Here is a 17,455-nt window from a genome sequence, read left to right on the forward strand (position 1 = left end):
ATCATGGTATAAATATGTATTTCTTTTTTAAGACTTTTTTTTAATTGAACCGCGGTGATAAACACATTCACTGAGTTGTTCATGATTGGATTTCAGACATACAATGTTCCAATACCCATCCCTTCACCAGTGTGCGTTACAAACCAATGGTCCCTGTTTACCTCCCAACCTCCAACCATCCCTCGAACCTCCCATCCCCCGACCCTATATTTGGCGCTCTTTCTTCCTTCTCCTCCTCCTCTCACTTTGTCTCCCCCCTATCTTTTTCCCCTCTCTCCCTCTCCATCTCCCTCCCTTGACCAGTCCCTCCCTTGATCAGACACGCTTCCAACCATTGACCAGTCTTCCTGACCCCTGTTTACCCTCATATTGGATATGTCTTATACTGTGTGTATGTATTTTATCACTGTATCACTGTCATCCCATTGTTTGTCGATTTACTTGAACGGGCACCAGTAATGTCTCTATTCCTCTCAGCCCTGAGATTTTAGCAGCCTTTCCTTACTTGTCTTTCCCAATGATTGGAGGCTCTCTCAGGTTCAGGGGAATGAGACCTATCGTTACTGTTTTTGGCATATCAAATATACGCCATGAGGAGCTTGCCAGGCTCTGCTCGTGCGTGTGGGATACTCTCAGTAGCTTGCCGGGCTCTCAGAGAGGGACGGAAGAATCAAACCTGGGTCGGCCGCATGCAAGACTAACGCCTAACCCTGGTGAATCGCCGGGTGTGACCCAAAAAGCAAAAAAAAAAAAAAAAAAACCCAGCAAGGAATTACAGTATAATCAAAATTTTCTATTGCTTGGAAATTTGGGTCATGAGGCATACTTTTCAAGGAAAAATATGGATTTATTCATTTTGTTACACCTGGAGGTGGTTAGGGCTTATTGCTGGCTCTTGCTCAGAAATCATTCCCAGTGGGACACAAGGGACTATATATGGGGTGTTGGAGATCCAACCCAGTGTGGTGAGGCGGTCTTTTTTAAGATAAGGAGACCTGAACTAACATCTTTACAGGGTAAGAAAGCCCTGTAGCACTGTAGTCCCGTTGCTCATCAATTTGCTTGAGTGGGCACCAGTAACATCTCCATTGTGAGATTTGTTGTTAGTGTTTTTGGCATATTGAATGAATAGGCCACGGATAGCTTGCCAGGCTGTACGGGCAAACGGCCTACCCGCTGTGCTAACGCTCCAGCCCACAGGGTAAGAAAACAACAAAAAAAATTAATTACTTAAAATAAGTATAGTCATTGAGTTAGTAGTGGAATAGATCCAAGTTAGAGTAACAATGATAGTTTTTGTTCTGGTATTTAGTGTAATTTTTCTAATGAGCCTCTTTGAATTTAATGATAATTTGTAGACTGAGAAATCGTTTGGAGACTGTCTAGATTTTAGTTAATTCATTTGTAGTTGGATTAAAGAATTTCTTACTAGGGGAAAGATGGTGAGGATTTTTGTAATGCATCAAGCTCTCTAATATTATAAGCCATGATACCTAAAATAAAATTATATTATAAAAGTGAATTACTCATATGAAATTATAGTTACTATTCTTCAAATACTTTCAAAGTTTCTGTCTTGATTCTAGATGTAATCTCCATGCAGAGTTTGTTCCTTATGATGTGTCCTCTTTGTAATAATGTCTGAGTAGACATTGGGCTAATATTGTGTAAATAACTGTCTTTATATGTATACAGCTTTTCCTTGACATTCAGATTTTTGTAAAAGTTGATTCAATTTTATCAGTTTTCATTTATATGCCAGCCCTTGTTTTAGAGGCCTGTTTAGATCCTCTTAACCAAAGTTGTTACGGGTTTTTTTTTTTAATTCTTTTATTGAATTACCATGTGCAAAGTTATAAAGCTTTCAGGTTTAAGTCTCAGTTATACAATGCTCGAACATAATATTTTAATTCTATATTTTTTTCTGTCATGTAAAGTTAATAGATTGAGTTAATTCCTTCGGTAAACTACTTTTAATAGCAATGAGAATGCATAGTAGATATTCTGTAAATGTTTCATTTTAGTCTAGGTATTTGATGAATGTTTCATTTTAGTCTAGGTATTTGATGAATAAAGTTCAGACTAATAGAAATAGATCCATATATCATTCTATTTATTTCTTTACTATTTGTTGAAAATTGGGTGTTAGGATTATTTGTATTCATTAAGTGACAATTATATACTCATCATTGTATTAGTGCAGTAGCAGTGGATGTTAACAAAAAATGTCAACTCATAAAATTTTACAGACATTATAATGACATCAATAGCATAGTGTATCATAATAGGAGTATTGCAGCAAGTAAGATCAGGTTCAGATGATTATGAAAGAATATTGTTTCTGGGAATTGAACATGTCTCATTAAGGATGTACTATTTGAGGGGCTAGCTAGAGAGATAGTACAGCAGGTGGGCACTTGCCTTGCATGTGGCCAACCTGGGTTCAATCCCTAATACCTAGATTTGTTCCTTGAGTCCTGCTAGGAGTGATCCTTGAGCACAGGTTGAGGAGTAAGCCCTGAGCACCACTAGATGTGGCACCAAAACAAAATGAATACTATTTGAGGTTGATCCTGTAAAGATTTAGGTTTTTGGTTTTCTTTTTTTATTTTGATAATTTTTTAAATTTTTTACTGAAGCACTGTAATTTACTGAGATATAATTTATAGTTGAGTTTCAGGCATATAGTTTTCAAGCACCAATCCCATCACCAGTGTCACCTTTCCTCCAGTGTTCCTAATTTCCATCTTGCTCCCCAGCTTGCCTCCTTGATGGGCACATTTTTAAGTTTAGGGGGGTTGTTGTAGTTTGGATCTTATGCTTTTAGTTTTGTTGGTTTTCTGGCTTAGATAGCGGAGATTTAGTTTTTATTTTAGAAGCAGTTTGTGAAAGTAGCATTTTAAGTCAGCAAGAAAAAGTGATTATCAAATACAGAGTATGTGTAACCATGATGCAGATGCCATATGCAGACTTTGGTCATATTAGTAGAATTGAAGGTTTGTTTTTTTTGTTTTTTTTTTTTTTTTTTTTTTGCTTTTTGGGTCACACCCGGCGATGCTCAGGGGTTACTCCTGGCTCTGCACTCAGGAATCACCCCTGGCGGTGCTCAGGGGACCATATGGGATGCTGGGATTTGAACCCGGGTCGGCCGCGTGCAAGGCAAACGCCCTACCCGCTGTGCTATCGCTCCAGCCCCTGAAGGTTTGGTTTTTAAATTTTTGTTTGCTCTTGTGTTTAACATAGGCAAAATGGTAGTTAAAGTGGTAAATCCAAATTGGAATGGGATGTAGCAAAGAGGCATTTATATTATTTCTACTCTATAATAGTTTAAGAAAGGGAAGAAAGGGGGCTTAGAATACAATTAATTGCAGCAAGGAGAGAAGAATAATGTGAGGAATTCTGGAAAATTATTTCTTGAGCAGAATCATAATAGGAAACTGGAAATAAAGGATATATTATTGAAGCAGATTAACAGTTGTTTGAAATGCTGTTTTTAATGTCTTCCCCTTTAGGGCCGTGAAGAAGATCCACATGAAGGCAAAATGTGAGTTTGTGTTAATTATTTTAAGGGGAAAACTGTAAAACTATTAATTGAAAACTTTTGACCAAAAAATGCGTTTTAAGAAGATTGGTGCTTTGGGGGCTGATGTAAACTTTATTTGGCTCTTTTGTCTAAATGCTTTCTTAAGAATTGTGTTAAAATTTTATTTCAGTAGAACGTGGCTTAGAACTATATACAACTCTTAAACCACCAAACTAAACTTTGCAATACATTTTGCTAACAAATGAATGTCACAGTTTATAAATTTAAAAAGTTTTGCTGTTTTTGGTGGTGGTGTGTGAGGGGGGGCCCATGCCTGGCTTTGTGCTTGGGGAGCATTCCTGGTGGTGCTTAGAGGACTAAAGGTAGTTTCAGATCAGACTGAGCTTGCATGGCAAACTCCTTAGCTCCTGCGCTCTCTCCAGTCCCGAGAGTTTGAGGTTAACGTCTCATCATGTACAAGGATGGTCTGTCATAGTTTATTACTCTGATAAATAGCATAAATAATTTAAAATAGTGTAAACAGTCCTTGAAATTAACACTGGATTTTATTTATTTTGGCTTGGGGGGCACACTCAGCAGTACTCAGAGGTTACTCCTCATTTTGCACCCAGGAATCACTCCATGTGGACTTGGGGACCATATGGGATGCATGGGATTGAACACATGTGGGCTGCATGCAAGACAAGTACCCTACCTGTTGTTCTGTCTCTCCTGTACTAAACACTGGATTTTTATTTTGTTCTTTGTGAGCTTCATCTAGTGATACTCAGGGCTTACCTTCGGCTCTGTACTCAAGAATTCCTCTGGTGGTGCTCTGGGGACCACCGTATGGGATGCCAGGCATTAAACCAGGTCCAGCCACAAGCATGGCTAGTGCCCAGGTTGCTGTACTATTTCTTTTGCCCCTAACACTGGATTTTAAAGCATTAATATGTTTTAATTTTAATCTTGTAATTTTGTTTTTCAACTTGATAGTGGTTCAATTTTAAACCACTATTAAATATAATTGTATTGCAAAGTTTGTTAAACATGCATACTAAAAAACATGTATTACAGAGCTTTAGAGTAGTTAGCTGTAGTTGTTAGATTGAAATGTCATTTGGTATTGACATGTGTTAAATGTCAATTAGATTCTTTGGGCAAATGAGATGTGTTAATTACTAGATTTTATTATATATTAGATAGAATATATAATATATTTTAGATAATTACTAGTTTTTTTTAATCCAGTGTATCATTTTCAGGTAAATTTTTTTAGAGTACTACAAAATTGTTTAATTGTGTTTCAGTCATACAATTTTCCAATACGCAACCCTCCATCAGTGTAATTTCCCAGCACTAATGTCTCCAGTTTCCCTCCCACCCTTCAAAGCCACTCTGCACACCAGCTTGCTATTGATCTTAACTGTAATGCTATTCATAATAATGTCTACAGGCTTATCTTAAGTATACAGAATATAAAATACTCTAGCAACCTAATTTGTAAGCACTTAAATACAGTTAGTAATACTATTTTTTTATACATGAAATTGGAATCAGTTCTCTTTCATCACTTAATCTTACTATTTTCTGACAATAAAGTATAATTCCGCCATATTGATCTTATTTGAAGATAGAACTTAGCACATATTATAAGGAAATTCACTTTCAGAGAAATGTGAAAAATTGACTTTTATTTACCGTGGACAATTCTGTAGTGAGTTCTTCCTATACTGCCCTTCCTCTAAATGTAAAGAGAGCTAAAATAAGCATTAGCAGTTTGTTATAACCAGGATTGATGGTTATTGTTTCCTGTTTTGCATTGATAATTAAGAGTTTGATTATAACTAAAAATAATTACATTTTATATTAAATCTGATTTTTAAAGTAAAATAGTTCTATTGATAGAAATTTGCTTAGAGAAATGTGAGGGGAGAGAAAGAAATAATGTGTTAAAGAGAGAACATGGGTACTTCGGAGTAGAAAAAGCCTAAGCTTAATTTTTCTATATTTTTAAAAAAAATCCATATTTACAAAATATAGTAACAAAAGAAATGAACCAAAATATTTGGTCAGTTGCACTGAATTTGTCTCGATTTAGATGTTATTGTATCATTGTTTAATTTTGACATGTGATAGCAAAAAAAGACTTTTGATATATTTGTTTTCTTTTTAAGATGGTTCCATGGGAAGATTTCCAAACAAGAAGCTTATAGTTTACTTATGACAGGTACTTGTATATTTACCTTTTTAAGTGACTTTATAAGAATAACAAAGCCATTTGTTATGTATTTCACCTTTGCATTCATTTGATAGCTATGGATAAAATAATTTTCCTTGTATATAGTAATTAGTTTAGTGTTTTTTGTTATTTTTTATTTTTGGTGGGGTTTTTTTTTGTTGTTGTTGTTCTTGAAAGTACAGTTGCAGTATAAAATTCAGTGTAGTGGTTTCATTCTGCCCTAGTCCCTTGTCCTCTTTCCAAAGGCAGTTCCAAATGAGTTTTCTTTCTGTTTATCTAGTAGATTTCCTTGTTAGTAGCTCTCTTCAGCAAACTCTGTATACCCCTACTCACACGCAGGGATATGCATGCTTTTATAAATGCATATAAATATAAGGTATATTTTAGGTAATTTCATATCTTAATGTAGCTTACATTAAAAAATAACCTAATTTATTACTGATCTTATAGAATATATGCTTTTTTTTTAAATGTAGGCATACTGCTATTTCTTAATCCACTGATTAAGTTGACTGAAGTGGGCTTGAATTCTACATTACTTTAAAATTTTTTTTTTTTTGCTTTTGCTTTTTGGGTCACACCCAGCAATGCACAGGGGTTACTCCTGACTTTGCACTCAGGAATTACTCCTGGCCATGCTCAGGGGACCATATGAGATGCTGAGAATCGAACCCGGGTCTGCCACGTGTGGGCGGGATACTCTTGGTAGCTTGCCAGGCTTCCTGAGAGGGGCGGAGGAACTGAACCTGGGTCAGCTGCGTATAAGGCAAATGCTCTACCTGCTATACTATCACTCGAGCCTCTAAATTTTTTTTAATTGAATTCTCGTGAGATAGGTCATTACAAAGCTGCTCATCATTGAGTTTCAGTCATACAGTGATCTAGCACCCATCTCTCCACCAGTACATTTTCCACCACAATGACCCCTGTTTCCCTCCCACTATTTCAACACCCCACCTCTATGGGAGGCAATTTCCATCTTACTCTCTCTCCTTTTCCTTTTGTTTATTATGGTTTGCAATACAGGTATTAAGGTGTCATTTTGTTTGTTCAGGGAATTCAGTATTTTTATTGGGATCATAAGGCTGGACTAACTTTTTAACTGGGTGGCAGCTTTGGGGTGTGCATGTGACTACTACTGAAGCTTCTGGAAGTATAGGGGGGTGGGGGAAGGTAGACCATCCCAACCCCTTGGAAATAGAAAGCCTGGGTTCATTGGTGGAGAATGGACACTGGTGGAGGGATGGGCTCTCAAACATTGCATGAGGGAAAAACAAGCACGAAAATGTGTGACTCTATTACTGTACCCTCACTGTGACTCACTAATTAAAAAATAAGTAAATTTAAATAATAATAAGAAAAAAGTATCAAAATTTAAAAATAAAGTAAAATACCAAATACCAAAAAAAAAAAAAAAAGAAAAGAAAGCCTGGAGATTTCAGTCACAAAACCCGGATATCAGAATGTCTCCATGAGGTCCTTTGATGGTGGAGGCAGGCTAGGGATATGTCTGCCATTTTGGATTGTGGAAGCAAGCAGCTGCTGGGGGCTCTGCTTGGGAGGCCACCTGGTTGACCCACCTTTCTCTAATTTACTCCCGTCTGCGAAGCTTTTCGAGGATCCAAGATTAATTGTGCCTTTTGGTATCTTCCGAGATTTATTTATGGTTCTCTGAAGCAAGGCTGATAGTAGAGCTTGTTGGGTGGCGCTGGAGTTGGTTCATGGGGTGACTGCCAGTGCTTGTAGGAATATAGGAAAGTGGGGCGGAGATAGCCTTACCTGCTGTGCTATCGCTCCAGCTCCTCAACTTATTTTTTTTATACTAGTGTTTCTTTTCTTTTTGTGTGTGTAGAAAATATATTGTAAAGTGGATCAGTTTCCCAATTTATGTTTTTTGAGAGAAATTTCCCTTAAGCCAGTACTTAGATATTTTCAGTGAAGTTTTATCATTTTCTTTGTCAATGACTTAGACATTTCTGGTTTTATGTATTATTTATGCAACTAATTCATTTGCTATTGTAAATTAAGTTTTAAAATCATTTTTAAATTAAATTTTGCTGTTTTTTAGGATAATTTATTTTCGATGTTGAGACTTTAGAATGCTTTTATTTTTTAAAAATTTTTTAAAAAAGTCTTACTTACTGAATGCTTTTATTTTTTTTTTAATTTTTTTTATTGAATGTGGAAGGTTACAAAGCTTTCAGGCTTAAGTCTCAGTTGTACAATGTTCAAACACCCATCCCTTCACCAGTGCACATATTACATCACCAGGAACCCCAGTATACCTCCCCCCGCCCCCCCCCCAACCCCCCACCTGTGTAGCTGATAAATTTCACTTTACTTTTCTCTTTACTTTGATTACATTCAATATTTCAACAAAAACCTCACTATTATTGTTTGGAGTTCCTCCCCCCCAGCCCCCCCACCCCAAGAAGTCAGACCTGTTGAAAAGGAAGCATTTGATAATTTGTTTTCCATTGCTGACAGTGAAGAGAGATGAGGTTTTGGATTTCTGTATTTTAGTATTTTGGTAACTAAGTTCAGGGAAATTTCTGCCAGAAATTGCATCACTGCAAGCTCGTGCCTCCCTTTTGTGGCCGTCCTAAGATGGCGGCCGTGGCTCAGTTCACAGTCTAGAGACATTTCTGCAAGAAGCTGCTCCCGTCTGAGACACTCTGGTGAAATGGGCCTGGCACAAAGTCTGGAGGCATCTCTCTAGTGAGCTGCTTCATCCCGAGATTCTTTTGTTTGTCCGCTTGTGTTATTTTCAAACTTTGATGATTTAGTCCTCTTTAAAGTACATATAAGTACTTGTGTACATAATTTTGGACTAGTTCATTTTTTTTTTGTCTTGAGCATCACAGTTTCACAGTCATTTGATACTGTATTCATGACTATTTTGCATATATTTGGACTTAAACATTAGAATGAGTATCTTAGTTTGACTCAGTCACAACTAAGGATATAAAATTAATTCTTCCAGAATAAAATGAAAATATTAACATGATAATCTGTACATACGACTTTTAGTATTATACCTGTTGAATGAAGTATACCATATATGTTGATTTAATAATGAATACACACATTTTAGTTTTTTTGAACATACCTTTGGAAGCCTGGGTACTTACTATTTTTGGTGGTAGGTATCTAGGATCTCACTCATGTGAAGCATGCTCTTGACCTTTATTACGTTTAATGTTTATTATTTAATCAGAAGCAGTGATTATTACTCACCAAAATTTGCATTTACTCCTTCAGATTCTTAAGTGGAATTACCTCACGAATGTAGGTTTTGCCAATATCCGTAACAGTGGTTAGATTGTTCTGAAGCTGTGACCAGTATAGATGCCGTGATATTGGGGTCCACCAGGGTCAACCCAACAGTTTGTGCTGAACAGTGTAGTGGCATGTTTCAAACCTAGGGTCCTGACCATCTATCGATTCATGGCCTCAGTACAGACAGTATTAGAAAGGAGTTGCTGCTGTAAATTTTTACACTGTACTTCAAAAAAAGATCACTTAGGTGGTTTTGATTCATAATTATATAAGAAACTATTATAAAATAACTTCCTGGCGAAAATTTACATTTGTTTTTGACTTTTGAATGTATTATTGTTATAATACTTTATACTTAAAAAAATTTGATAATTAGGAAATAAAACTAACAGCTTAATTTTTGCAGTTGGCCAAGTTTGCAGTTTCCTTGTGAGACCCTCGGATAATACTCCTGGTGACTATTCACTGTATTTTCGGACCAATGAAAATATCCAGCGATTTAAAATATGCCCGACCCCAAACAATCAGTTTATGATGGGAGGGCGATACTATAATAGGTAAGTTGTGAGAAATTTTACTTGTCTTTTACATCTGACAAAGTAGTTATGTCTTGAATAATAGTTTAAGGTTCAAAATAATAAAGGTACCTGCTTTATTGGGTGTTGTGTATTTGTGCCACACCCAGCTGTATTTAGGGCTTACTCCTTCCTTGTTCTGTGCTCAGGGATCACTCTTGGCAAGAATTCAGGAAGACGTATGATTCATATTTTTATTTATAATTGTTGGTTTATTTTTCTCCTCTTAAAAATTCCAATTATAAACATTACCATGTAATTGTTCTAAAACTTATTAACGTTTGAGTCCGTTTGTTTATGCTCTAACATAAAGATCTAGCAGCTAGTTTATTGGACAGGAGGTCAGGGGTGGGGGAATGGGGCGATGGTGGCTAGTAAATAGAGGTGAAGGCCTTGCAAGTAAAAAGTTCTACTTATTTGCTTGCTGGAAGTTTTGTGAACAGGTCTAAGACATCAGATGGAAGAGATGAGTCTAGACAGTAGTCTGACCAAAACATCCTTATTGAGATTAGAGCTTTTCATAAAGAAAAGAAACTAATTTATCCAGGTTTCCAGTTTCCTAGGGGTTTGATATGCATAAACTTAAGTGGAATCATCTTATTCTTTATATTTTAAAGATTTTTTTTTTTGTTTTGGGCCATGCCAAGTGATGATCAGGGTTATTCCTTGCAGTGCTGCCAGGGATCAAACTTGGTTGAAAGTTCATCTCATTGGTGAAAACTACTACTGGTTGGTTGATACTGGAGTCACTGTCATCCTGTTGCTCATCGATTTGCTCAAGCGGGCACCAGTAACGTCTTCATTGTGAGACTTGTTACTGTTTTTGGCATGTTAAATATGCCACAGGTAGATTACCAGGCTCTGCCATGTGGCGAGATACTCTTGGTAGCTTGCCAGTCTCTCCGAGAGGGACAGAGGAATCAAACCCCTGTCGGCCTCATGCAAGGCAAACACCCTACCACTGTGCTGTAGCTCCAGCCCTGGTGCTTTGGTTGTTTGATACAAACTTTCAAATTTGTTATAGAGTAGTAAGTACTATCCTGCACAGCCATATTCTCTGTCAGCTCCTGGACAAGAGTTATATTGTACGTGGAGGTACTACAATCCATTTTTCAGTTACTGAGCCAGAAACTTTGATATTTATTGTTTTGCAGAGTTGATAGTTTTTTATTTTACTTTGAAACACATAACCCTCTCTATTGTGGTCTCTAGCTATTTTCAGATGTATTCTCCACCAGTTTATTTTTCCTTTAAACATTTTTACATTTATATGTGGCATTGGTTTTTAAAAAAAGTTTCTGTTCTTTTTTTTAGAATCTTGTTCTCTTTATTTTTCTCATATTTTCCCTCCACCCTGTTTCTACACTTTTTCTCCTTTTCTAAATGCTGTCTCTGGTATTAGTTCATATTCATTCAATGTTTTTTGTTGTGTTTTGGGGCCACACCCCAGCAGTGCACAGGAGTCACTCCAGGGACCATGGAGTGACAGATCAAAGCCAGGCCTCCTGTATTGGTCTTCAGTCCTCTATGACATCTCCCCCGTCTTACCACTTTTTTTTTTAATTAAATTTTTTGTGTGTGTGTCTGTGTGTGTGTTGTTTTGGGGCCACATCCAGCAATGCTCAGGGCTTATTCCTTGGTCTGCATTCAGAGATCACTCCTGTGGCTGGGCTGAGGGAACCATAGGCAGTGCTGGGAATCTAATCTGAGTTGGCCTACTGTTGTATTACCTCTCAAGTTAAGCTCCATACTGCTGTTATTATCTCTCTGGTCACATATTTTGCTTCTGTTGTTATTTTTGGGCCTTTCCTTGTGGTGCTCAGGGCTTACTCCTGGCTCTGCACTCAGGGATCAGTTTTGGCAGTGCTCAGCGGACCATATGTGATGCTGGAGATTTAATCCAGGTTGACCAGATCAAGGCAAGCGCCCTGCCTGCTGAACTATTGCTTGGACCCTTATTTTGTTTTTTTAACAGTACTGATCATTGGTTTAAATTAATTTTGTACTGTAACAGTTTTTCTTTATAGTTATCTGTGTTTATGTCAGGTATCAATGTGATACATCATCTTTGAGAAGATACACCTATATGTTTAGATGAATCATGCATTTTCAAACATAATGTAAATATATAGATAATGTTGGAGGCTGGTGAGATAGTATAGTGGGTAGAGCACTTGCCTTTCACTAGGCTAACCTGGGTTCAACCCTTAATATCTTATATGGTCCCCCAGTGTAATAAACTAAGGCCCCCCGATGGGAGCGTGCACTCTCGGGCTCTGGGCGGCTCTGTCTCACCGCCCGCGTTCGGTGCTCTGGAACCGCTGTCTATGGGCTGGATCGGGACAGCCGTTGGTCAAGGACAGACGAAGGGAGAACGAGGACCAAGCTGGTTGCTGATTAGTTACCATTTACTCAATCTTCCATCTTTCCCATCTCCGGCCTCTCTCTGGATCAACTGCCACCCTCTCCATCTCTCTCCTCCCTTTTTCCTCTGTTGCCCTTGCCCCTAGGTTACATACTGCCAGGTAGCAAAATCAACATAATAAAGCCCTTCCTGAGGACTGTCAGGTTCAAAGGGAACACAACCTAGGGGCATTCCAAAGCCCTTCCTGACTGCCAGTAGGCAAAATACCTCTTAAGAGTTTTTTCTCCTCTCCCCATTCCAAACACTCATTAACATCTTAATACTAGTTATTTTTGCATGGACCTAGCAAGAGATACATTGAGGTTTGTAAGGCAGCTCTCCTGACAACATCTTGCCACAGGCTCAGACCACAGCACTCAGGCCAGATTAATCACTCCTAACTCTAGCAGGGTCCAAATCTAGTTATCACTGTTTGGATCATGACAACATTTGTCCATGATCAAGCTCTTAACTTATAGTTAAGCATTAGGCACTTTGGCCAGGCCCATCTCGATGCCAGGGTAGCACAAAACTCACCGCTTGCCCTGGGTCCGTCTCGTCCTTCGTCGGGACCCTGCTTTTGGGGGTGCTAGGAAGTAAGGGCAGCTGAGGCTTAGGTAGAGAGAACAGATGCCCAGGAGGAAAATATCATGTAGAGTAAAATGACTCCCAGGTTACAAAAGCATGGCATTTGCGAAGTCTTCCTGTGTCCATACAAAAAGGACATGGCTCTGAATAAACTATGCAAAGGACTCAAGGAGAAGAGAAAAACAATATTTACAAGTCAACAGAACACTAAGAAGTTACAAATAAACACAGAGGAATGGGAGCACTGTGATGGGAGTAACCCAATAAACCTAAACTACCTGAGGCTATGTTATCCTACACCCCAGCCCTGCCAAGAGTGATCAGTCCCTTAGTATAGAGCCAGCAGTATTGCTGGGTATAGCCCAAATTCAAAAACAAAAGATACATAATCTTAGAATATATGTTTCAGTGATTGGAAGGAACGATGAAAAGCTCAAGATACATATGTAATTTTTACTAAAATATTTCTACATATCTTTTGATTTTTATATCAGTATGAAGTACATAAAAAAATCTGCTGGTAGATTAAATAAGATCTATTTTGAGAAATGTTTCCTGTTTCTAAATACTTAAATATTCAGTATGTTACAGGGAAGTTTAAAATTCTATGCTCTAAGTATTCAGTAAAGTTAATTAGCCTTTTATAGAGAAATAATTTACATTTACATAAAACTTAAGTGATGCTAAAATTCCTGTTAAAATGTAGTGTACAATTTTAACTTCAGTATTATTTTCTTTCATTATCCAAATTCTTAGTATAATTTTATACTACTTTTTGTCAGAATCAATAAACCTCTAACGTAGCAATACTCCTATGGGTTCTTTTTCTTTTTAATTTGCTTTTGTTTTTACCTACTTATTTTATTACCTATAACCCTATTTAGTTATTTTTATAAAAGTTGAGTTTGAACATTTTGAAAATTGTTTTTATTTACCTGATTTCATGTTTTTATAAGTAGATAATATTTCCTGTAAAATTTTCTTTCTCAATCTTTTAAAAAATACTCTGGATTTTATTATTTTATAGTAGACTTTTAATTCATTTTTTACTACTATTAATGCCTCTATATATGGAAAGTATATATGAAAAATTGGAATATCTGACTCAGGTATTCCCAGTAAACTATACTGGGAGCATTTTTGTCTTTTGAAAAGGATGTAATGATAACATATCCTATTAATGTATTTGTGCTGTACTCTTAGAAAAAAATGTGCAAATGTATTATAATTCTAGCTTGCATGGTTTGTCTGTATTTTCAAGATTTATATATTTAAGAGACACATGGTGTAAATCTTAGAAATTTTTATTTCAACAGCATTGGGGACATCATAGATCACTATCGAAAAGAACAAATTGTTGAAGGCTATTATCTTAAGGAAGCTGTGCCAATGCAGGTCAGTGCTTTCCTTTTGGTGGTAATTAGCATTTATTTTAAATGCCTTTTTCGTATTATGTTTATGTACATATTCATGCAATAGAAAATTGAATAAATTTTAAAACTGCAGATTACTTAGATTATTTCAGAGAGTGAATTGTGAGAGAATCTCTTAGTTTCTATTTATGTTGGTTCTAGATAATTAGGAAGTCCTTGGTGGCTTTTTGAGAATAGAAGCAATGGTGGGGGCAGAAGCCAAGTTTCACTGCATCAAGCAGTGAGTTTGTTGGAAGCAAAAGTGGTGACAGCAAGAATAAATCACAGCCAGGCTTATCTAGGTGAGCTTGGTAAGTAAAAAAAAAAAAAAAATTAAGTGTGATAGCTACAAGAGGATATAAGACCAAGAGAGATTTAAATATTCTATTTCTTTGTCATTTGATGGAAAGAGAGTTTTGAGCATGTTTATATACTCTGAGTAAAGGCAGTGATAAAGAGAAGAAAGAGGTAATAATGATGGGCAAGATTTGCAGGTAACCGGGACAATTCTTAGAGAAGACATTGGTGACTAAAGTCCAGAATGAAAGAGATTGACTTGCACATGAGCTTGAGTTGCTTAGCTTTCTTTCTCGTTATCTTTTCTGAGGGTTAGTAGGGAAAGGAGTTGGAATGGGAAAAAGTTACTACAAAAAACCAACAAAGAACTTAAAGATACACGTTTTGGTTTTACAACTAAAATATTACAGTGGTCTGAAGTATCTCTACTCTGTTTTTCCCCCTCTTAATGAGTTCATTTTGGATGCTTATACTTAACACTCTTTGTAATATTTACAGATTGTAATGTTTTTTTTTTTGAGCATCAGTATAAATATTTATTAAGACATTTAATAAATATTAAATGTTTAATATTTAACATATTAAATGTTAAATATTAAAATGTTTAATATTTAACATATTAAATGTTAAATATTAACATTTAACATTTATATTGCGCACAGACAATATATACATGTGCTTGAAATTTCTAAGTTCTTTGATAACTGCAGTATTCTCAAATAAGCTTGGTAGAGTCTTAAATAGTACATTATTGAGGTTATTTTTAAGGAGATAAACCTCTGAAAGATTCCTGTACATAATTGTCCATTAATTATTTGTGACAAAACTGGTTTCCAAATACATTTTTCAGATATGGATTATTCTACAGCTTCGCCGCCCTATGTAAGAGCTTTGACACATTTGGCTATTGTCATGCATGGAAATAGAAAAGTCATCTTTTAAATCCTAATTCCAGATTTAGGGATATATCTCTTAAGTTCTTGCTAATAATCACTTGGACTTTTTCTTCCATTTTCACTGTCCAAATGCAATATGGATTACATGTTTAAAATTCATGACTATTTCAACTTTATAATAATTTTTTATTGTCACATCAAGTGCAATACTTTTGAAAACTTAAATGGGGCATAATTTTGTTGAAGGGGATAGGCTTCAATCTCTGTAGTATAAGCTGTTTTTGCAGTTGTTTGTTTTTTGCTTTGGGGCCAGACCAGACAGTGCTTGCTCGGAGATCAGTCCCATTGGGCTCAGGGAATTATGTGGTGAGGCTATGAAATGTGATTCTCCAACAGGGCAAAGCATCTACATGCACTAGCCATTTGAGCTATCTAGCCAGCCCCCATAAGTGCTACTTTCATCTTGTGATTTATTATGAACATTATTAAAATACAGTGAATTTAATTTTATAAACAATAAATCTTTGGATAGAAAGTGCTTTTTCTCTCCATTTACAAATTAAGTAAATCTAAGTGTGAAAACAAAACTTTAATGTATCACTTTTCTGGGTTTTTGGCAGGGAAGGAGCACATCAGGTTGTGCTCAGGGCTTACTCCTTGTTCTGTGCTCAAGGTCAACCTGGCAGGGTTCAGGGATCCACATGGGTGCCAGGGATCGAACCTGGGTCAGTTGCTTTTAAGGCAAATGCCCTACCTGCTGTACTACTGCTTTGGCCCAAGTCCCATTTTCCTTAGGACAGAATAGCCTGCATTCTTGTAACACAGTGTTGGATGATAATATCTTTCCTGTTAAATAGTGAAAGCACTGTATTTTCTTTAAATCCTTAGAAATTCATTGTTCACTTGGAGATTCTTATTTTTGAGAATTCAAGGATACTAGAATATGAAACATTAAGATCTTTGGTTATCGCAATATATTTTATCAGAATAGATTGAGTGCTGTTAATTTCCTTGCCTCAGCCTTCTGATTCTTTTAATAATTGCCTAACATTTCCATGTCAGTTTTTCCTTATTGTTGTTATAAGCAGGAAATTGAAAGTTCTAAATTTTAAGCTGTGATCAGTGAAAGCTAATAAAAAGACAAAAGAGATGGTCTTTTATCCTTTTTAAGAGATGTTGCAATACTAAATTTTTTTTAAAGCTGGCGATGATGCAGTATAGGAGATTAATGTCACTATTGCATCATTCTCTGGGTCAAGGGTTGACAAAGTTTTTCCAGTAAGTGCCAAAAAATAAATAACTATGTTTTGTGGGCTAGTCCATCTCTGACTCAGCTATCAGACTCCCTATATAGTGTGAATACAACCACACTACATTATAATTGTTAGTGTAAAGGGGTGAATATTATTACTGTACCTCAGTAACATTTCCAAAATCAAGCTGATTGAAGAAATGGTTCATAAATAATGATAAACAATGTTTTGAGGTAGAGAAATGATTCACAAAAATCCTGTATCTTTATAAAAGTATAATGAAAAAAGCTTACAAAAGGGTTACGTGGACCCATAAGTCTAAAGAAAAGAGATTAATCATAGCAAATAAGCAGAACTACTGAAGAAAAGAAACTGAAATTGAGGTAGAAGAAAATATAGCAGGGAAGGCACTTGCTTTGTCTGTCTGTGCCTGACACCACATGTCCTTGAATAAGCCCTGAACATTGTCTGGTATAACCCTAACACCTTCCCCAACCCCAGAAACCAGCCAAACAAAAACCAACTCTGAAATTGAATCTGGTGGATTGTGATGACAAATTTGAAGGTTGGTTTTGAAGGCTTTCTTCCTTTTATTGTACTCTTGACTGTACAGTGTTTTTTTGTATGTAGGTGTTTTGTTTTTTTTTTTTTTGGTTATTTTAGGAGATTTAGCATTTCACACATATATATACTCCTAAACATTACAGTGTTACAAATATAAAGCCACATGGAAAAATATCTTTTGTTACAGTACTCAAAATTTTAATGAGTTAACAGAAAGATGAAGTTTAATAAAAATGTTGCATGAGTTAATTGTACATTCTAGCTGGTTAGGTTATAATTGCTAGATAAATTGGACTGTTTAATTGAAAAGATAGTAGTTTTCCTGTGGAAGTGACCATCAGAAAGATTGTGAATATTGTGAAGTTGTAGAAGGGATGTATATTATAACACAGGAGAACTAAGGAACTAGCTAGACACATGCG

General features: G+C 36.3%; 1 protein-coding gene across 2 annotated transcripts in view; it reads left to right on the top strand.

Moving 5' to 3' along the window:
- The window catches only part of RASA1 (RAS p21 protein activator 1), a 97,072-nt gene that overhangs the window by 52,430 nt on the left and 27,187 nt on the right, over window positions 1-17,455 (top strand). For both annotated transcript variants that reach the window (XR_008627948.1, XM_004613098.2), the window contains exons 6-9: window positions 3,513-3,544; window positions 5,701-5,753; window positions 9,451-9,601; window positions 13,928-14,006. Coding sequence is in view for 1 of the 2 variants with exons in the window: in XM_004613098.2 (XP_004613155.2) it covers window positions 3,513-3,544; window positions 5,701-5,753; window positions 9,451-9,601; window positions 13,928-14,006 (315 nt within the window). In the remaining variant the exon portion in view is untranslated. The remainder of the gene's footprint in view (window positions 1-3,512; window positions 3,545-5,700; window positions 5,754-9,450; window positions 9,602-13,927; window positions 14,007-17,455) is intronic.

The sequence above is a fragment of the Sorex araneus genome, chromosome 1, assembly GCF_027595985.1.
Source record: "Sorex araneus isolate mSorAra2 chromosome 1, mSorAra2.pri, whole genome shotgun sequence".
NCBI lineage: Eukaryota > Metazoa > Chordata > Mammalia > Eulipotyphla > Soricidae > Sorex > Sorex araneus.